Source organism: Megalopta genalis, chromosome 6, assembly GCF_051020955.1.
Source record: "Megalopta genalis isolate 19385.01 chromosome 6, iyMegGena1_principal, whole genome shotgun sequence".
Lineage (NCBI taxonomy): Eukaryota > Metazoa > Arthropoda > Insecta > Hymenoptera > Halictidae > Megalopta > Megalopta genalis.
The window spans coordinates 18416206-18439098 of NC_135018.1; the positions used below are offsets into that span (position 1 = coordinate 18416206).

Sequence of the window (22893 nt, forward strand, 5' to 3'; positions counted from 1 at the left end):
TTTTGGGACGCCCTGTATATACAAATTGAGGCGGATCGGTTACTTGCGGGAAGAGGAGCCATCTGCTGGCGGGTCTGGAGGTAGCCGCCACAACACAAAGACTGATCGGAGGAAAATCGTCCACTTTACGCTTTTCGCGTAGGAAGCGATCTCCCCCGCCCCTCTCTCCCTTTCTCTCTCTCTCTCTCTCTCTCTCTCTCTCTCTCTCTCTTTCGATCTCGATCTTCGTTCTTTTGAAGCGGCATTGCCGACTTCTTGTCAAAGCGGAAAACATTTTATGGCCCTTGTGGCGCGCGATTCGTAAACCATATTGCCCGAGTATTACACCCTATCGCTGCTCGATATGTGCAGTAATGTCTCCCTTACTGACGCTCAGATTGTCCACTAAAATGGATAATTTGGGAAGAGGAGATACGATTATTCGAGGCTTGCGGCTCATTTTTATAATTGTGGACAATTTATAAATATAAAAATAAACCGCAAGGCTTGAATAATCATATCTCCTCTTCCAAAATTGTCCACTTTGTGGTCAATCTGGGCGTCAATTAGAGAGACATTACTGTACTTTCTGTTATTTCGCGTTTATTCAACGGACGAACGTCTTAGTCGATTTGCTAGTTTAATACATTAATGTCTCCCCCTAACTGTGTGTGCTGACGCTCAAATTATGCAGAAAGATGGACAATTTGGGAAGAGGAGATACGATTGTTCGAACCATGCAGCTCGTTTTTATAGTTATCACTAATTCGTAAATATAAATATGAACCGCAAGGCTCGAATAATCGTATCTCCTCTTCCAAAATTGTTCATTTTTGTGCGCAATCCGGGCGTCAATTAGAGAGACATTACTGTAATTCGAAGAAAAAAGTCGTTAAAGCGCCTGGATCTGCTACCACAGCACAATGCCACCGATACTTTGTTTAGTCTAGTGTAAAAGGGGATCGCGATCAACCCTTCTAACGAGCGAGATAAAAATAGTAAAAATTATTTTATTTCATAATCCTGTCGGTTGGTTTGTTGATAAACCAATGGAACCTACACGATGTTGAAACACGATGTGGAAGCGAGTAGTAGCGTCGACGGTGTGGCCGGTGTGATGAGGGGGGGGGGGGGCGAGTCGAAAGGGTACAGCTGGCGCAATATGGACGGATATTATAATTTTGATACCTTTGCGAGAGGAATTAAATTACCATTCTCGACGTACAGCGACGCTGATACTACAGGCATATTATAATTTTAATATGATATAATTAAATCTATGTTTAAACCCGCACAAAGGGTATTCTCGCTGGAAAATACTCTGGAAAATGATTATCCTGAGTGCATCGTGCAACAATCCACTCGCGCTTTCGGCTACGCGTTACGTTGTCACTTCGCGTTTTATTTACGAACAGTTCCGAGTTCTAATCGGCACGAGTCCCGGTCCGTCGTACATCGTCGAGGGAACCGTTCCGAGATCGTCCAACGATCTTCAACGTAGTTCATTGTCGATTCCGACGAGCGAGTGGAAACATCCGAAAATCGAAAAAAGCTCGATTCGGACGCTCCACTAGAAGGTAAAAATCGGACAAACGGCATCGTTCGTAGAGTTTCCGAACGACTTCATCGTTAGATAATCCAGACTTCACTTTGTTCGTTCTCGCTGATTTAGAAATGATTTTATCAATTTAAAGCTTCGTTTTCCGAACGATTCGGAACGTTGGTCGGTGCTCGAACAGTTTAACCCTTAAACGATCCAATGCCGCCATACACGCGGCGGAAATCAATAAAACCGCAAAATCTGGCAGGAAACATTGGAAGAATAGGCACGATTGTTTCGATGAAAATATATCAACGAAGTTTTATTTTTAAAAAATGAATATCTCTTCTCTATATTCGATGCAAAAAATTTCAGTAAAAAGTTTCTCTTTGTCTGAAAAACATTCTGGACTTGGCAGTGTGTAAACTGGAAATAAATAGTTTTGGTCCCGTAAGGGTTAATATTAGGTCTACCGGAAAGTTCTGTCCGTTTTTGAATTGAAATATAACACAATTTTCATACATTTAATAATATTTATTGTAGAATATACTTTACATCGTTACTTATGACTTCTTACCTAATATTTTCATTTTATACGAAAAAGTGCATTTCACGCGCGCGAAATCGAGTCTTGCGACTTACACAACGGTTACGCTTTTAACAATTTTTAAAAATCTAAACTTTGTTAATATGAAAATTATCTTAGAACGTGATATAACAAATTTCGGTGGTGCCTCAGAGTCACCGCTCGAGTGCAAAGGGTTAACTTATGAAAATCCTGTTCCCAAAATATTAGGTCTACCGGAAAGTTCTGTCCGTCTTTGAATTGAAATATAACACGATTTTCATACATTTAATAATATTTATTGTAGATTATGCTTTCCATCGTTACTTATGACTTCTTGCCAGCGCGATGGCGACTTGTAAGTGCCATTTTTAAAAAATGATTTATTTATAGAGGCGAAGAACTCGACTAGTGCTTGGTTGACATCAGCTTCAGTTTTGAATTTTTGTTCCTGTAAAAAGTTTTGCGAAGAGAGAAACAAGTGATAATCGGAGGGTGCTAGGTCTGGGGAGTATGGTGGATGCGACAGAATTTCCCAGCCTGGCTCTGCGATTTTCTGACGAGTCGCCAAAGCAGCACGTGGCCTGGCATTATCATCGGTAGCCATGTTTTCACGATCGCGTCTCACTTAATAATGACACGAGACATCTTTGTTTCAGTTTATTTAGGAGAGTACACGTGTGTAAATGCAATGATAAAGAGAGATAGTCATATATGTCTCAAATCAACATGCGCATATGGACTGAAACTTGAAGTGACACTATCGGACAGAATTTTCCGGTAGACCTGATATTTCTTCGTGCGATACCGTTAAATAACACGTTTGGATAACACCCTATCGATGCAAAAATAAAATATCAAAAATTGATTTATTCTTCCGAACATTCTTGGAACAAAAATACGTGTTTCAAACTCCGCGAACATTTTTCGACCGTCCTTTAAGCGTGCCAGGGGTCGACGATACGTTCTTCGGAGTTGAACGAGACGTCGAAGCGGTTCGTTCGGTCGAGAAATGTTTTTTCGTGAAACGGGAAACGGGAATCGAGAGTCGAGAAACGGTATAGCAAGGAGGAATCGGAGACTGCTAATCCGCGACCCTTTCGACTAATAAGGAAAAAGAGATTGTCACAACGATAAGAACGGATTACGGATTACAGATTACGATTCCGGTAGACCTAATAAGACACCTCTGTTCCTTTCGAGGTGTCCGTCTCTAACGACGACGAGAAGGAAAGCTCGAAGGAAAACGGAAACTTGACTTCGCTCGGTGGTGTACCGAGAACACGTTGTCGCGATACGCGGCGTGCCTGTGTTTTAATCCAGCGGGGTCACGTTCGAAGGTGAACGGGGGTGCCGCAGGAAGAATTCGACACGTTCGTGGCATATAGGCCGGGAAAACTGCGTGGACGAGTCAATGTCGCCAAAGGATCGCCGTGGGCGAACCGTCGCGCCGCCTCGGGTCGCCTAGCGTCGCCTAGCGTCGCCTAGCGTAGCGCCGCGTCGTCGGTGTGTTTGTAGGTACGTGTTATAGCGTGCGGCACGGACAACGTAGGGACAAGAGAGGCGATATATAATGTTCCGCGATATTAAACGGGACGCATTCCACCGAAGCCACCCTCTGGTCTCTGCTATGAATGCTCCTACGACCCCCGTCTCCTGTCTCACCCTTCCACCTACCACCTACCTCCTCCCTCCTACCACCCACCACCTTCCACCTTCCGCTTTCCTCCTTTCCTCCCTCTCTGCCTCTCTCTCCGTCCTTCGTTCTCCATCCTGCATCTTCCGTCTCTCCATCTCTCGCAGCGTCCACCGAATTCCCCCGCAAACCAGGCACGGGCATAGGCCACGGGAACGGGCGCGAGCACGAGTAGGAGCACGGGTAGAAGCAGGAGCACGAGCATGGGAACGGGAACGGGAACGGGCTGCTGCTGGCTGAGCCGGGCCTGCTCGACCGGAGCCGGCTACCCTCGAATGGTTATACGGCAAATTTACAGCTTAGCCAGAACCACCGCTATCCGCGAACACGCCATTTACTACACCCTCGGGTCTGTGAATCGGATACGCGACGCTCTATGTACGACGCGTTTGCTCAAGGATAAAGCCGCTTCGAACGATTTACGGATGTCACCGTCGCGCATACGCATCCAGCGCATACGTAGCACGCCGATTTTTAACCCTTTCGGTACGAGCGCCGGATATATCCGGCATCCGGTCGGATATATCTGTCACAGATGTCCCGATGGATATATCAGTCACCGAGCGCCGGATATACAGGGTATCCCAAAATTATGGTATTTCCGGGAAATGAGGGGTTCCCGAGATCATTTGAAGCAACTTTTTCCTTAGCGAAAATATTCTACGAGGCTTCGTTCGCGAGTTATCGACGAAAAACAGTGACCAATGAGAGGCGAGCTCGATCGGCGCGAGGCGGCCGAGCCAACGAGCGCGCGAAGCCCAGATCCGCTGATTGGCTCGGCTGCCTTGCGTCAACCGAGCTCGTCTTTGATTGGTCAGTGTTTTTCGTTAATAACTCGTGAACGAAGCATCGTAGAACATTTTCGCTGAGGAAAAAGTTGCTACAAACGACCCCAGGAACCCCTCGTTTCCCGGAAATACCATAATTTTGGGACACCCTGTTTACCGGTATCCATGCGATGACCGGTATGGATAAGTGCCGAATACATCTGGCATTCGTGCGAGCAATATTTCTGACGTATTAGAAATTATTCTAATAAAGTCTTTTCTTACAAGGATTCCGAAAAAACAGCTACAGGTATAATCGTCGTTTGACCTGAATTGATTTACAAAATTTGAGGTTACGTTCTTGTTCGAAGCTTGTTCATAGATTTGAACATATTGTAGGCCCTTAACAGAACGTTTGCAGGAAACAAAAGATTTAGTTATTGCTTAAGAAAATCTTCGTACAAAAGTGTGGACTGACCCACTGTGCTATGCGCGCATTTTCATTGCGTCACCCCGAGCCAATGAGCGGAACTGGGCTTCGCGCGCTGGTTGGCTGGGCCGCCTCGCGTCAGTCGTACTCGATTCTTATTGGTCACCGTTTTTCGTTGATAACTCGTGAACGGTGCCTCGGAGAAAATTTTTGTAAAGGAAGAAGTTGCTTCGAATGATCCGAGGAACCCGCCATTTCCGAATTGCGACACATTTTTGGGACACCCTGTAGATCGCGATACGTCGATACAACTTGTTATCGTTCGATTCGCAGGAAACTCTGAGAAAAGAAATGGTCGCCGGTCGTTCCGCGGGTTCGTAGCCGAGACTGGGGACCGCGTGTTACAAGTTTTGCGAAGCCCGTGGAATGGATAGATGCGTCGTGATATTTTCTAGACGGACGACGCGAGTAGACGAAACGAATAGAATCGCGAGTGGAAAACTCGACGCAACAATGCCGGAGAAGGAGCAAGTTTCGCATTGCTGTCCCCGCCTCTCGCAAGTCCGCGTCCCCCTCTAGCAAATGTTTGGAAACGTTTCGGTTCGAGTTAAAAGGAGACAAGAAATTTAGTTATGCCGGGACAAGCCGGCCAGGTGGTCGAGGACGTTCCGGTCTCTCCCATGACCGAGAGTAGCCACGGCGACATTCCGAAATGCTTTCTCCCCTCCTCCGCGTTTCGTGGCGGGTTCCTGCGCCCTATCACGGCTGACCCGGCCATTTCCTATCCTTCATCCGCCGCGCATTTCCATCCCTCTGCTGGACAACCCCCGTCGAGCGGCGAGCGTCGACCGGCGAGCAGCGAGCAGCGAACGGCGAGCACGCCGAATGCAACCATGCGTCATCCGCCATGATCTATGCATTCTGTCGTGCTAGCATTACACGCGAGCGCGCTATCCGTGTGCTCGTGCATCGTGCATCGTGCATCGTGCAACGACGACACCGCTCCGCGGAGAACGTTCGCGCGTACAGGCAGATAGTCGTAGGCGGTATATCCAGTTTGGCTAGCCGGAAGCATGTATGTGCATGTATCCGATGGTTGTTGCTCTAGTGGTTCGTAGTCGCCGTCGCCGTCGCCGGTAGTCGATCGCTGGTCGTCGGTTGCCGTTGCCGTCGCGACCAGCGACCAGCGACCGTACGCGTGCGCCAGCATCTGGACTCGCTCGCCTCTCTATTAAAGCTCCCGCTCGTTTTCACCAGCTAACGCGTTGCGTATCGTGGCCCGTGGCTCGTGGCTCGTGCCTCGCGACGCAAAAAAAACCCTACCATCGTGGCACACGCGAATACAGTAAATTCAACCTAATCGACGCTCAGATTGTACACGAAAATGGACAATTTCGGAACAGGAGATACGATTGTTCGAGCTTCTGCGGCTCGTTTTTATAGTTACCGATTGAGCCGTTTATTTTGAAAGTGGCATAAGTCACTTTACCGTAATGAAAAGTGGCGATTTCTTAATGTTTATACGAAATTATTTATACCGAGAAAAATATCAGTATCCTGAGATAACAAATACAAGTAAATCTTCTCGAAAGTTAGCATCCATATTTTGAAACGTGTTCAAACGCAAACCCTTAAATATATCGACTTGAAAACAAAGTGACTTATGCCACATTCAAAATAAACGGCTCGATTGTCAACGACTGTAAAAACGAGCCGCGAGGCTCGGATCGATCGTATCTCCTCGCCCGAAATTGTCCATTTTTGTGCACAATTTGAGCGTCGATTAGGGAGAACTTACCGTGTTCGGTGCCAGTCCGGTCAGGGTTTTATCTTCGAGCGGTTTCCGCCGAAGACGCGTTCTTCGTCGATTGAAATCTTCGGTAACGCCAGCCTGGTTCGGTAAACGAAAATATCCGTACGATGTGCGCGACGTATTGAGATTTCGGGGATGATCTCTTGTAAGCGATTATCGCGATTTGGACGACATATACGGATCGACTATTTTTTCGTACGACAATAGATTTCGAATATGGTTTCGCGGATACTCGTATGTACACGTAGCAGGTAGGTCAACGTATATTTAAAAAATATACATACATAGCGTCAAGACAATTCGTATTCTTCGATCGCACATACTCGAAGAACAAAACGTACTAATTCGCATAAATATAGGGCGCAGCAATTGGCCTTGCCCAACGGTTGCCGGCTCCTGCTACTTTATTCGGTATTCGGTATCAGTCGATTACGAGTCGTTTAACAGACCCTACCGCCGATAACTTCGTTCCCGACTAGGTTGTCGATATTTTGAGGAGGACGATGGCCACGGACGACGATGGAAACTCCGCCGGACATTCGCGAAGGGTGTCTCGCCGTGTTCGCGTAAACAGAAGGAAACGATGTTTCGCTTTGGGATTGGAAGATCTCGCGGAACGCGTCGGGACGCAGGATTTCTCCCGATTTCTCCTGGTTTCGGGAGGTTTGTTCCCGCGCAAGGGATCCGGTATCACGGTCGAAGCCGAGGGGAAGGAGGCTCTTCCGGGGGCTCAACGTACACACTCCACCCCCGGTAGGCGGAGTGTACCGCCTACGACTAACCCCCACCGCCGACCGCGGCACTGATACGCGATATCAGCGAACACTTGTTGCTCCAACGTATAGAGATTCTGTCCTGGCCGCGCCAACGAGCGCACCGTGCCGCGCCGCGCCGCGCTCCGTTCGACCGCGATTTTTCACGCGCTGATTTTTCCACCACCCCCCACCCCCTCCTACATCGCGCGCCGCACGCACACGAGCACTCGCACGCCGCGCGAACGCGCCAGCCCGATCGCGACGTACAGGCACACGCGCGAGCCACCTTGCTCTGTCGCGCACGCTTCCGTTTCATCCCCCTTGGCCATTTCCACGTTCCTTCCACCTTCCGTCAACAATTTCCAGCTGGATTCAATTATCGACCGCCGTAGCACGCGACTATATCCGATTCGAAGACACGAACGGACGTATTTATCGATCCCAGGAGATTCGAATCCGTATCGGCGTAAGCGATATTTTTGAAAATGCTCGCCTTTGCATCCACGAACGTGATCTACGTACAGATGCGAATAGGTTGTAACGATAAAATAAACGATGAAGTTGCTATCAATTAATCGAACTCCGAATTATCTCAACAACCAATTTTGGTCAGCGAACGATACGCGTGTTGGTAAACGAATATCGTCCGAGTTTCACGTAACGTGAAGGAAAATTTCGCTCGCGCGCGCACAGCTGGCGAGACTGAAATCGTTGAAAATACGTTCAATTGTTGCAGGCAGTGCGGTGGCTGCAGCCGACACCATTTCCGCGCCGTGGACTCCAGCGAGTTCCGGGCCGCCGCCCGACGCGAACGGCTCCGGCTCGGATACCAAGAACCTCGACGTTGGTGAAATTAGCGATGTAAGTTACAATTATCCGCAGTTCCTGCAATGTTTCGTCGATTCTCTTTCGTTCTGCTTCTCGTTCTTTTTAGAGATCGTGCAGAATTTTCAGATCAAACGCGCGTGTTATAGAGTAATGTCTCCCTTACTGACGCTCAGGTTGCGCACAGAAATGGACAATTTGGGAAGAGGAGATACGATTATTCGAATATTATAGCCTTGCGGCTCGTTTTTATAATTGTGGATAATTTATAACTATACAAATAAACCGCAAGGCTCGAATAATCGTATCTCCTCTTCCCAAATTGCCATTTTTGTGCGCGTAATCTGGGCGTCAATTAGAGAGACATTACTGTATATCGAAAAGAAGCAAAGAAAAAAGAGAAGAAATGATACGATAGAAGATAAAGTAAGCGATCGAGATATTTAAATAATGTAAAAACGGAGAAAATAAACATGAATACGGTAATGACTCCCTTACTGACGCTCAGATTGTCCCCAAAAGTGGATAATTTTGGAAGAGGAGATATGATTATTCGAGCCTTGCGGCTCATTTCTATAATTATGGACAATTTATAACTATAAAAGTAAACCGCAACAAGCTCGAATAATCGTATCTCCTCTTCCCAAATTGTCCATTTCTGTGCACAAACTGGCCGTCAATTAGAAAGACATTACTGTATAGAAATGTCTCCCTTACTGACGCTCAAATTGTCCATTAAAATGGATAGTTCGGGAAGATTAGATACGTTTTTTCGAATATTAAGCCTTGCGGCTCGTTTTTATAATTGTGGATAATTTATAACTATAAAAATCAACTGCAAGGCTCGAATAATCGTATCTCCTCTTTCCAAATTGTCCATTTTTGTGCGCGCAATCTGGGCGTCAATTAGAGAGACATTACTGTATATCGAAAAGAAACAAAGAAAAAAGAGAAGAAATGATACGATAAAAGATAAAGTAAGCGATCGAGATATTTAGTAATGTCAATACAGTACTGAATACAGTAATGTCTCCCTTACTGACGCTCAGATAGTCCCCAAAAGTGGATAATTCGGGAAGAGGAGATACGATTGTCCGAGCACTGCACCTAGTTTTTATAACTGTTGACAATCGATAACTATAAAAATGAGTCGCAAGGCTCGAAGAATCGTATCTCTTCTTCCCAAAATTGTCCAATTTTGTGGACAATCCGAGCGTCAATTAGAGAGACATTGCCGTACTTCTCGCAGACTTTTACCAGTCGTTCCGTCGTTCCCGATGCGGTTTATTTCATCTCGTCGATGGGAATCATCGAGCAATCGAGAGCGAGCGATTTAAATACCTACTGGGTGAAAATTACCCGGCCACCGCAGCGCGAGGCTCGACAATTTATCGCTCGGGTTTATCGATCGCCGATGCGCAAAAAAAGGTTTATCTCGCGCACGATTCGCAATTCGCCGCGCAAAAATGCTCTCGGGCCGAGCCACGTCGCTCGCGTCGGCCGGAAGGAAATTCGTTGGAATCGGAAAAGAACGACGTTTACGATTCGAGCGAAATTGATTCCGGCCGGCGAATCGAACGATCGACGAATTGCCGCGTTCCCATATTTTTCAGGACGAGAAGGACTTATCGGCAGCGGACGCGGAGGGTGTGTGGTCGCCGGATATCGAGCAGAGCTTCCAGGAAGCCCTCACTATATATCCACCATGCGGCCGACGCAAAATCATCCTGTCCGACGAAGGGAAGATGTACGGTGAGTCGAACAATTTCCTGGCAAATCTCTTTTCGATGTTTCCCTCGGGGATGAAACCACCATCGGCAGCCTCTCTAGACCTCTAAATATAATTGCGAGGGAGCTTCCGCGCGTGCGCTTCGCCGACGACGGGAACAACTTTTAAATGGATTTCGTTCCGGATGGCCCGACGAAAGTTTCGACGAAACCGGTCGTCCCGTTCTCAAAGCATTCTCGAAGCAAATTCAAATTCGTTTACTCGAACGACGAACAACGTCGATCCTACGAAGCGATACGCCGCGCGATTCCTCCGGATAGCCTTCTCGGTTTCGTTCGGAGAAGGCGTACAAATAATAATACGGAACAACGTTCATTACGCGCGGATCAAAATTAATCGGAAGAAAAATGTCCCGAATAGCTGAAAAATAAAACGCGATTTGTTCGATCGACCGAGCCCGTTTCCCCCCGGATCTACTACGCGTAATTCGCGAGCGTTGTGTCTAGAGAGTACAGTAATGTCTCTCTAATTGACGCTCCACAAAAATGAACAATTTGGGAAGAGGAGATACGATTATTCGAGCCTTGCGGTTTGCTTTTATATTTATAAATTGTTCACGATTATAAAAACGAGCCGCAAGGCTCGAACAATCGTGTCCCCTCTTCCCAAATTATCCAATTTAGTGGACAATCTGAGCGTCAGTAAGGGAGACATTACTGTACGCGGAACAACGTATAGTCCTCGCGCGACAAGAAGGCGTCTTTGCGCTTATATTCCCCCCACCCCCACGCCCTTATTAGCTGCCCCACTGCCGCGGCACTCGATCGCTGTTGGTCGAGAACGGCGGCGAAGATCGTCGTCGGTCAATTCATATTATTCGGGAAGCGCGAAGAGATTCGATTATTTCATAATTTTTACAGTAACGTCTCTCTAATTGACGCTCCACAAAAATGGACAATTTGGGAAGAGGAGATACGATTATTCGAGCCTTGTGGTTTATTTTTATAGTTATAAATTGTCCAGAATTATAAAAACGTGCCGCAAGGCTCGAACAATCGTATCTCCTCTTCCCAAATTATCTAATTTAGTGGACAATTTGGGAATACGAGATACGATTATTCGAGCCTTGCGGTTCATTTTGCGAATTGTCAACAACTATAAAAAACGAGCTGCAAGACTCAAACAATCGTGTCTCCTCTTCCCAAATTATCCAATTTAGTGGACAATCTGAGCGTCGGTAAGGGAGACATTGCTGTATTTACTTATTCTCTTACGGGTGTGACCGGTTTGTATGGAAAAGGAATCGATATATTCGACTACACTATTATATGTACAGTCTACTACTACGTCGTTAAAATTGTTTCGTTGCATCGCGCTTGAACGAGGCGGTCGAGCGGGTTAGAATTCATACCGGCGTAAGCGACATTCTCGAAAATGTCGAAACGGCGGGCGAAATAAGCGATAAAGTTGCTATAACCGAACCCTGAATTATCGTGACGATAAATTTGGCCGGCGAACGACACGCTCGTTGGCGAACTACATATAATAGAAACGCTCCCTGTTTCTCGCAACAAGGAAAATCCGACTCGCGCCGCTACCATTCTAACCCGCTCGGTCGAAGACGCGAAAGAACATGCGAACTATCGGATGTGGATCTGATCTCAATTTTGGTTTCTTTCGTGGCCGGTAGAAGGTTTGGATTCGATAAGGAACAGTTTTATTCTAGGTAAGATGGGTAGCGTAGATATGGTCGTACAAATTCAATTCGTTGCACGAGCTTCTGTATCGGAGGAACCTGTTCTACAACGCGCTCCTTCTATCACTTAGACGTTTCGATAATATTTCATTTGGTAATTTGCTCGGAAGACCGTGGACTATGCATAATTTCTAGCAGAATTTTCAAGCCGATCGAGAAAGCGCGCTTCATCGCCCATTACCATCTTACTTCTAACAACGCGGTGCGCGACGACCGTTTCGCGAACGATGGAAGCGATGGAAGCGATGGAAAGCGCTAAACTGTTCTCGGACAAAGATGTCGATCCGAGGGGGTATCTTTCGAAGTGTGGCGTTATTGCCTCGGGTTGGAGAGCTCGTGCCGGCCAGTTAACGGCGGCGACTACGGTGTTACCCGCGGTCTCGTAACAGGCAATATCTGCTCGGTCACGTATACCGACCTCGGCATCGAGCAATAACGATGTCCGTCCAGACGTTTCCACCAACGCGTTACTCCCGTTGCGTCGCGCATCCGACCGAAACTCTCTAGGTACAGTAATGTCTCCCTTACTGACGCTCAGATTGTCCACTAGATTCGATAATTCGGGGAGATGCGATTATTCGAGCCTTGCGGCTCGTTTTTATAATTCTGGACAATTTATAACTATATAAATAACTATGATAGCGGTATTGCCACGAGCTTTCGGTATTGGTACACGTGCTTCCACACGCGACTCTACAGGGTGTCCCAAAAATGTCTCGCAATCCGGAAATGACGGGTTCCTCGGATCATTTGAAGCAACTTTTTCCTTTGCGAAAATGTTCTCCGAGGCACCGTTAACGAGTTATCAACGAAAAACAGTGACCAATAAGAATCGAGGCCCAGCCAACCAGCGCGCGAAGCCCAGTTCCGCTCGTCGGCTCGGTCGCCGCGCTCCAGCCGAGGTCGTCTCTCATTGGTCACTGTTTTTCGTCGATAACTCGTTAACGGTGCCTCGGAGAAAATTTTTGTAAAGGAAAAAGTTGCTTCGAATGATCCAAGGAACCCGCCACTTTCGGTTTGCGAGACATTTTTGGGACACCCTGTAGCTACATTCATAGTTCCCTCCGTATGTACAGTAATGTCTCTCTAACTGACGCTCAGATTGTCTACAAAAACGGACAATTTGCGAAAAGGAGATACATAAAGAGGAGATAAGCTGGACAATTTGGGAAGAGGAGATACGATTATTCGAGCCGTGCGGCTCGTTTCTATAGTTCTTGACAATTCGTAACTATAAAAACGAACCGCAAGGCTCGAATAATCGTATCTCCTCTTCCCAAATTGTCCATTCTTGTGCGCGATCCGGGCGTCAATGAGAGAAGACATCACTGTACTTTCTGTTGCTTCGATTCCTAAATGGAAATCGAGAGCGGCAGCTAATAAAGGTATGCGTGGGAGCTCTTGGGAGAAATAAAAGAGGTTACCGCGCGATAACGTTTCACGGAACGAACAGAATCCTCGTTCCTAGTGCTGCATCTCTTCGGACGATCGGTCTTTCGCGGAGAAATCACGGGGTACGGGGCGTCGACGTTCCGATGGAAAAAGAAGAGCGAACCAACCGTGACGAGGTGACGGCGAGGTGAAGGAGGAGGAACGGGGGGAGAAGGGTTCGCGCGTGGACGTACCAGCAGTGCCAAGGGACGAAGCAGGAGGAGACGTGGCAAGAGGTACCTCGAGAACGAGGTAAATTGCCCCGAGATATTTAATCCTGGGGAAAGGCCGAGGGATCCTTTATTGGCTGGGCGAACGAACAACGGGCAAGATAAGTTTCCCCTAGGATCGATGGCCAATCGCGTTAAGCGATTTTCACGCCTCGTTATCCTCTATTTCCAATCGGTGGACGCCGACGACTCGGCCTGCTGTCGACGTCTCCGTTACCATTGTCGATGTTGTCGTTGTCGTCATCGTCGTCGTCATCGTCGTCGTCGCCCGTATAAATATCAGCTTCCGCAGACGTGTCGTAAGATGCTTCCGTTATCTCCGAATCCTCGGCACATTCGTCGGATCGGATACAAAACACGAGAAGTCACCGATGAATATCGGTGAAGCGAAGCAACATCCGTACAGTAAGTACCTAAGTAAGTACCGAAAGCGGAGCAAAGGCGGATGAGAGTAAAAGAAAGCAACGGTACAGCAAAGAACTATCGAACAGTTTCACGACCGGTTTATTACAAAGTTGCGCTACCGTACAGGTCGAGGCCATCGCTAGGCATACACTTACCGACAAAAGTTGGAGTCGTTGTAAAAACGCACGAGGAATCCTAGATTCCGATTTGCACGGATAAACTGACCGCGTTTACGAGTGATTCCATCGATTCGCTCGACTCGAAAGAGCGTCGCGATCGCATTCGATGCTGAAACAGAGTCGGCGAATGGTTGCATTGGATATCGTGCTATCGTGCTGTTTCGTCGGGGTCGTTTCTAAATAGTCGCAATTAACCAATTCCGTGTTGTTTGTCAGAGGATAGCTCTGTAACGCGAAACACCGAAAATTCGTCTCGTGTAACGACGTAAACGGCCGCTGGTCGCATCGACGTTCGGCAATCGAACCGTGCCAATGGACTCTAGTCCCGATCCAAATACAGTAATGTTTCCCTAACTGACGCTCGGATTGTCCAGAAAAATGGACAATTTGGGAAGAGGAGATACGATTGTTCGAGCCTTGCGGCGGTTTTGTAACCTTTGACAATTCGTAACTGTGAAGAGAAACCGCGCAAGGCTCGAACAATCGTGTCTCCTCCTCACAAATTGTCCATTTTTGTGGTCAATCTATCCGCAATACGTTTCAGCCGCCATATTTACTGCATATTTATACAGTGTGTTCGGAAAGTCGTGGTACAACCGGCAATAGGGTGATTCCACGTGCAAAACTAAGTCGAGAAAAAGGAATAACATTTTCTTATTTAAGGCTCCATTTTCGAGAAAAATTAGCTTGAAAGAGCAATACAGTAATGTCTCCCTTACTGACGCTCGGATTGTCCACTAAAATGGATAATTTGGGAAAAGGATATACGATTTTTCGAGCCTTGTTGCTCGTTTTTATAATTGTGGACAATTTGTAACTATAAAAATAAACCGCAAAGCTCGAATAATCGTGTCTCCTCCTCCAAAAATTGTCCATTTTTGTGGCCAATCTGAGCGTCAATTAGAGAGACGTTACTGTACGTCGACGCGTCGTAATATTAGGCGATCCGTTAAACGCACGCCCGCGTACGTTTGCGCGCAAAAACATGAATGAACCAAGTTTTCACCATAGCGGAGATTTCGGCAAATGGCTCGAGTCCATCGGGTCGAAATTGGCTCCGAATGCGCGGCATCGCCGACATCTTGTCAAAGTGGAAAACATTCTATCGCCCTTGTGTCGCGCGATTCGTAAACCATGTTGCCCGAGTATTACACCCTATCGCTGCTCAATATATACAGTAATGTCTCCCTTACTGACGCTCGGATTGTCCACTAAAATGAACAATTTGGGAAGAGGAGACACGATTATGCGAGCCTTGCGACTCGTTTTTATGATCGTTGGCAATTCGCGACTATAAAAATAAACCGCAAAGCTCGAATAATTGCATCTCCTCTTCCAAAATTGTCCATTTTTCTGCGCAATCTCAGCGTCAGTTATTAATAGGGGTCAATATTATTAGGCGTCAATATTATATTATTAATATGATATTATTAATATTATTAATATAATATTATTAATATTATTAATATAATATTATTAATATTATTAATATATTATTTTATAATATAATATTATTAATTTAGCGTTAATCAAATTCCACGATTGTCGTTTGGCTCGACGACACGCTGCGTCTTCTTCTCGAGACAACGTATCCGCGCGTTGTCAACGGTAACGTCGGGTTACGCCGACGAACAAACAATCGACGGCAATAATCGTCGTACCGTACGCCGGCGCGGCGTTGTACTCCGTTGCGGTGCGCTTTCTTCGAACGCAAAGGCAGAAGTGTACGGAAAAATGGCAGAGAACTTGCCCGACATGGGTGGGACTACGAATGTGTCGCATGGTACGAGGTTGTCCAAGGGGTGGAGAAGGAAGGCAGTGTCCAGTTATTGACCGGCGTGGCGCGGCGCGGCGGCGGAAGGAGAGAGTCTCGGCCACCTCTCGACCGCCTCGGTCACCTCGGCCACCTCGGCCACCTCAACGACGCTTTCCCTTTCGCGATTCAAACGAATCCGGAAAACTTGTAAAACCTTTGACAGCCATCGCCGGGGAAAGAGATACCAATTTGCAAGAATCGGAACTCTCGGGAGCAAACGCAACCGTCGCGTCGTCGACCGAACTTTTTCTCGCACCTACTCTTCTTTCTGCTTCTACTTCTGTCGAGGTAGAAGCTCGAAATCATCAAATCAAAATAAGAAACAGCGACGGATTTATTTGACAATTTGTATGCGAGGGTTTTCGTGGTCGCCGATTGCGAATCTGAATTTCAAAATTCCAGAAACAAAATGGCGGATGGGTTGTTGAAACATTGGGAAATCAGGAAGGTTCCGTAGCTATGCGGAAGGGTCGATCGGCTACGAAGTCAAAAGTCCTGTATACAGTTCCCTTGTTTTTTCCCAAGATTCTACAGTAATATTTTTGATAACAACATTTTCGGAACGACTTCAACGATTCAGATTGCTGACATCTCGAGGCAGAAAATAATTTTTTCATGGCTTGTGTCACATCATCGTTCGTGTCGATCACGAATCCTTCTTGCTGCAATATTTTTTGCTTAAAATATTCTATTATCGAATTATTGTCACTATCCAAGTTTTCTTTAATAATAAGGAACACTTCTTTCCTAGTTAGACACTGTCGACTGTCACGAGATCCTGAAAATGGAAAACCAAAAATTGAAACATTTTTTTCAATCTAAAAATTTCATTTTTTTTCAAAATAATTTTCGACATTGCCTAATAAAGTGTTTTTTCTAACATCTCAAAACGATGTAAGCAATTTGGCACGATTTGTAGAAAGTTATTCCGTCTTAGATACTCTCGTGAGACGGTTTCCCGTACGTTGACTCACAAAAATGGTTGTAACTGAAAAAAGTGCAACGCGATGCAGCCAATTTTTTAAGCGCAGCTAGATGAAACTATAAACTATGGCTCCGGTAAGTTTGAAAGCAGGCCCTCATGGCCGCAAAAGTTTCGACTATAACTTTACAGTAAATGCATTCCATTTGCTCTTGTAATTTGAATCTACAATTTATCGATTTACTAATGTAATAGTTAACAATTCGTGAGATGTTAGCGGTACAAAATGTTGTACTTAGCACCAGGAACAATATCCATTTTACACAATTGAAAAAAACACTTCCACAAAAACATACACGCTTTAAACTATTCACTTCGTACTGTCGGTCTCGCTCACGAGTAACGGCTGCCCAAAAACCTCGAAATTCAGAGTGTAATTGCCATTCAGGTATAAAAGTATGGGTCATTTCGTTTTCCCTACCACACGGACGCATCGTTAAACTAACCAATCCGTAAGTCAAAAACTCCCCAACGACAACATCGATTTTTTGGATTTTGGCCATGATTTCAAGCTTCAATAGCACCGTGCACCGTGACCATCCGAACGTTGCACGGTACAACGCGCGGTCCGAGCCTCGGAAACCTGGCAGAAACTCGAAATACGACGATTCGAGAATTCATGTTTATCCGTCAGCAAGTTATACATAGATAAGTATATAATAAGATAAGTGTTGCAGAATCGGTAAAAAGCAACGACGTTGAAAGATAAGTTCGATGTCGCTCGAGTTCTAACTCGGTCGTTGCTAGATGACGGACATGATTCGTTTATAAGAAAAATGTGTAAGCGAAACGTAGAACAGAGGACAGATCGAAAGAAACCAAAAATGTCGATACGTTGATTACAACTTCTGAAAATTATTTAAGGGAGAAACGAGACTGCGCTTTGCTCCTACGCCTTGCACGACTGCAAAGAACATATTTATTTTGCGCAAAGATCCGCGGTACCTAGACGAATTCGATTACTTTCCCCCTTTTTATCGTTGACCTGTATCGGTATATGTACTCGGATCGTACGTTAATTTACCAAAAAGAAAAAAAGAAAACAGAGCTATATAATTTTTGGCAGGTAGGTTTTCAAACACCACCGAGGCCACCCACTCTTGCGTCGTCGCGCGTCTATTCTTTCCCTACGAAACAACGAATACGAAACGGTGCGACGCGGCGCGGCGTTGGAAATGCTCGCCGCGAACGAGCGTCGCCGTTCCGGAAAAGTTGCGACGAAAAAGGTGACCGGACGACAAGAATGCCGAGGCTTTAAGGAGGTTCGAGGAAACGTTCTTCCCGCAATTTCGGCCGGTCTTTCGTCGTTTCGGGAAGCGATGGCCAGCCAGCGGCGGTTCCCCAGGGACGCGTTCCCCAGGTTCTGTCGCGGAAACGACCATTCCGATCTTCTCGGTGCCAGACAACGATTGCAGGGAGACTTCCTCTCTTGATTTCCGATCCAATAATCCGATGCCGCGGCGTCGTCGAAGCGTGAAATTATGAGCATTCACACGACACGGCGCCGTGGATTCTTCCTCCGTGTTCGGATGCGACGTTCAAGTTCGAGGAAAGCAGAACAAATAGCAAAACGACTGCGACGACGACGACGACGACGACGACGAACACAAGGATGAAATAACAATCCGCGAAGGATCGTAAACGTAGACTACCCCTGCGGCCGCGGAAATGACTATCGAAAAAATCGGTTCTGAGAATGCGACGAAAGCGAAACGGCGGTAAGACGGTGGCGCAACGATAGCGGGATGCCGCGCGTGCATTCGATAGCGAATGGTTAGTATTTGGTAGCTGGTAGCTGGTAGCGGGTAGTTGGTAGCGGATAGCAGATAGCAAATAGCGGACAGCGGATGGCGGCCAGGGATAGCGGTAGCAGGCGTCGGACAAGGACGTTGGACCTCGGGTCGCCTTCTCGACGGGCAGCTATTATACGCTCGAGTTTAATTAAACTCCGTGAGATGTCAAAGGACTCGGCCATGCCGGCAAGACGGACAATGCGGACGCAGATTATTACATCCCTCCTCGTCGTGTCCTCTCTTCTTCCCGTTCGCGCGTTTGCGCGTTTGCGCGTTTCACCGTGTCTGCCCCGGATATTCTCTCCGTCTTGCCTTGTCCCGTTGCTTCCTGCTGAAACGAACACGCCTTTCCACGCAAATACTTCGAATCTTCGCTTCTATCGCTTCTATCGCTTCTATACAGCTTCGGAGAAAAAATTGATTAGGACCTGTCGATGAACCGACACGATGAACCGATTCTAAGACGGACTCGGATGGTTCGCGTGGTCGCAATCCGTGGACCGAGAGAGAGAGAGACGTCGATCGTTATTGTTGAGGGGGTTGTTATTTGAAATAAAAGGGTGTAGAATGAGAAACACGTAAATAACTATATTTAAGAAAGAAGTGAAGGAAACACTCTGAAGAAGCGCACAGTATGAGAGTACGGAAGAACCTGAGAGGCCTGGGCGACATGTTTTTATACCTGTGTACTCTCCTCAGGTATATGGAAACCCTGCACTTCAGGATGTGGAGGCTTCCCAAGACTCAAGAAATTACTTCTTGCTTCAACAGTTATCAATCGGTTGTTATCGTTGTTACCGTTAATCCCGAAAACAATTGCTCGGACAATCGATGTATCGTTTCTACGACAAGTTTTCACCGGTTGATCCGCCGTGCTCGCGTAACGAGACCACCTTCGATCGAATTTATCCCTCCGCCGGTCCCGTTCAAAGGACCGCTGCTAGGCTAGCGTTTTTTAAAATGGACATTCCGATTCAACCGAGCCCCGTTGGAATTTTCTGAGCCATGCCTAGATGAAAATGCACGGTGTAACGGCGACAACGTTGGGTGCAGGCAACGCGAGAGTAGAGGTAGCAACGACGGAGTCGCCGGTGACAGCGGCAGCGACAACGTTATCGGATTCTGAGTAAAATAGTAAACGAAAGAAAAGGGGTGGGGTGGGGTTGGGTCGGAGGGGTTGGGGGAGGAGAATTTCGTTTCTGCCAAGAAAGCAGCCAGGTATTTTAATTAGCGCAACTACGTTGTTTCATATTTGTACAATCTCGAGCAGCCAGCTTTGACGTTCCGCGGGGTAATGAATATTAATTCGTGGTAGTTGCCTGGCACCCCCAGCCTTACATCCCCAGAAACCGGCGGACGGGCTGCTGCCTTGTATCTCCTTCCGGAGGATAAGCCAGCCCGCGAGCTTTCCTTGTCCCGTTTCTTCGAGCTTCGGCCCTCCCCATCCTTTCTCTTTTTTCCCCTCTCTATTCCTGTACTTTCGCCTCCCACCCTCGCCTCGTCCGCTCCTCAACCTCTCATCGCCCTCTCTTCGCCATCTCTTTTCACCTTACTCGCCGTCCGCGTACCGATTTAGGTTACCGCGCCTATTTTGCAGTCGCGAGCTTTCGCTTATCCGTCCACCGCTCGGTAGTGGACGATAGAGAAATACAGTAATGTCTCTCTAACTGACGCTCAGATTATGCAGAAAAATGGACAATTTGGCAACAGGAGATACGATTATTCGAGCCTTGCAGCTCGTTTCTACAGGGAGTAATGTCTCGCAATCCGAAAGTAGGGAATTCCTGAAGTGATTTGAAGCAATCTTTTCCTTAGCGAAAATGCAATCTGCGGCTTTGTTTACGAGTTATTAACGAAAAACAGTGACCGATCAGAGGCGAGATCATTTGGCGCGAGACGGCCGAGCCAATGAGCGGAACTGAGCTCCGTGCACTCATTGGCTGGACCGCCGCGCGCCAGCCGAGCTCGCATCTTATTGGTCAGTGTTTTTTCGTTAATAACTCGTAAACGAAGCCTCGGAGAAAATTTTTGCAAAGGAAAAAGTTACTTCAAATCACCTCAGGGACCTGCCGTTTCCGGATTGCGAGACATTTTCGGGACACCTTGTATAGTTCTTGACAATTCGTAACTATTGGGTTGGCAATTTGCCGATTTGTTCAATGAGATAAAAAATTATTTTTTACTTGGAATGAAGTTTAATCTGTAATGTATTTTCCATTTTGTTCGATGACCTTTCGCCGTCTCTCTGACAACTTGAAAATTCCACGCTCGTATAAAGTCTGATCATTTTCGGCCGAAAACTGAGTTAAGTGAGATTTTACAGCGTCGTCATCGTTAAAAGTTTTACCACGAAGGGAGTTGTCCAGGGATCGAAATAAGTGGTAATCCGATGGCGCGAGATCAGGGCTATATGGTGGGTGTAACATCGATTCCCAACCAATATCCATCAATTTTTGCCGAGTGGACAAAGACGTGTGCGGCCTAGCATTGTCCTGCTGGAAAATGACACCTTTACGATTGACCGATTCTGGTCGCTTTTCCTTGACCGCTGCATTCAATTTGTCCAGTTGTTAACATTCACGGATAATAAAAAATAACATAATAATAATAATAATAATAATAATAATAATTTTATAATATAACATTTACGAATATCATAAAAATGGGAGTGAGAGACATCTATAACTGAAATCGGCAATTACTTAGTTGCCAACCCAATATAAAACCGAACCGCAAGGCTCGAATTATCGTATCTCCTTTTCCCAAATTATCCATTTTTGTAGACAATCTGAGCGTCAGTTAGAGAGACATTACTGTACATACGGAGGAAACTATGAATATATCTAGAGTCGCGTGCGGAAGCACGTGGACCAATATCGAAAGCTCGTGGCAATACCGCTATCATAGTTCGGCATACGCGTACGTGCCGAGCTCGCAGCGTCTCGTTGTTAAAACGATCCTCTTTCACCTATCGAAACGTCATTGAAATAATTCTTATCGCTATTGTTCGTTTAACGACCGCTGATAAGAATACGAATCGATCGTTTCGAATTACTAGACCGCAGATTTTGATGCTGAATAAAAATGATCCGCGTTAATTGCAAGACACGGAGGCTGGCTACACCAGGCAACTGTTTCTTTTCCCAATAATTTTGACGAGTCGAATGTAAGACAAATAGCATTTTCTAATTCTTTAAATGCTTTCAAAACGTTTGGCCTTCGATCTACAAAATTTTGCGCCGTGAACGCATAAAACCCGCAGTCCGTTAAACTTTTTGGCACGACGCGCCACTATAGTGGCTTCCGCGGATGTCATCTCTCTGAACGACGCGCCACTATAGTTGGCTTTCGCGGATGTCATCTCACTCGGTCATCGTTTGAATCAAATAATCGTCTTCATATGCATTGTTTCACACTTCTTTTGTCTTCACATCGATTTACAATATACAGACTTATCTTAACAATATAACTGTTGACACATCAAAGTCGGGGGATCTTGACGAAAGTATGCTAGGTAACGCGGCGACCGCCCCGCCTCGTTTTTCGTCCTAGAGCGGGCGATATTTGGTGTAATCGTAAAAAAATGTAGACTTAAAAAAGTTTATTTAAACTCTTAAAACTAAAAGAAATATTAAAAAAGAACTAAACACTAATTACGAGATAAATCGAGATAAATCGTATAAGTCGAGATAAATCGTAGTACTACGACTCCCGCCTTTAATGTGTCAACAATATAACTGTATCTTAACAATATACAGACAGAATATACAGACGCTCTGTACAGTACATATCAGACTCTGCCGTCCAGAGAAATAGCCTCGCGCAGAATTCAGCCGTACCTAAAAGGTTAATTATCATTCAACATGCGATCGAGTAGAAAGAAATTCGCCGAAATATGTTTATTAGAATTACCGCTCCGGTGTACGGCGTACGGTATAATACGGTCGCGTGCACGCATATTTCCACAAGGATATTAGAAGATTCGTGGAGCGAAGCTTTCGGATAACAGAGCTTCAAGGCGAAAGCGCTTCTGCTGTATTGAAATTTCTAAAGCATCGTCGAACGTGTAAGCCTCTTCGAGGTTGGCTTGCCCGTTTCTAAGACCTGTAGATTGGTGCAAGCGGTCGAGTAAGACGGCTCGTAAAAGCCGCTCGTAAAACGAAAAGGAATTAAACTGGTAGTCCGACGACCGACGACCGACG

General features: G+C 46.3%; 1 protein-coding gene across 7 annotated transcripts in view; it reads left to right on the forward strand.

The window, feature by feature from the left end:
• scalloped (TEA domain transcription factor 1 homolog scalloped) overlaps positions 1 to 22893 on the forward strand; it is a 218434-nt gene that overhangs the window by 160572 nt on the left and 34969 nt on the right. For all 7 annotated transcript variants that reach the window (XM_076523254.1, XM_076523255.1, XM_076523256.1 and 4 more), the window contains 2 exons: positions 8282 to 8406; positions 9984 to 10122. In XM_076523254.1, the coding sequence (XP_076379369.1) occupies positions 8282 to 8406; positions 9984 to 10122 (264 nt within the window). The remainder of the gene's footprint in view (positions 1 to 8281; positions 8407 to 9983; positions 10123 to 22893) is intronic.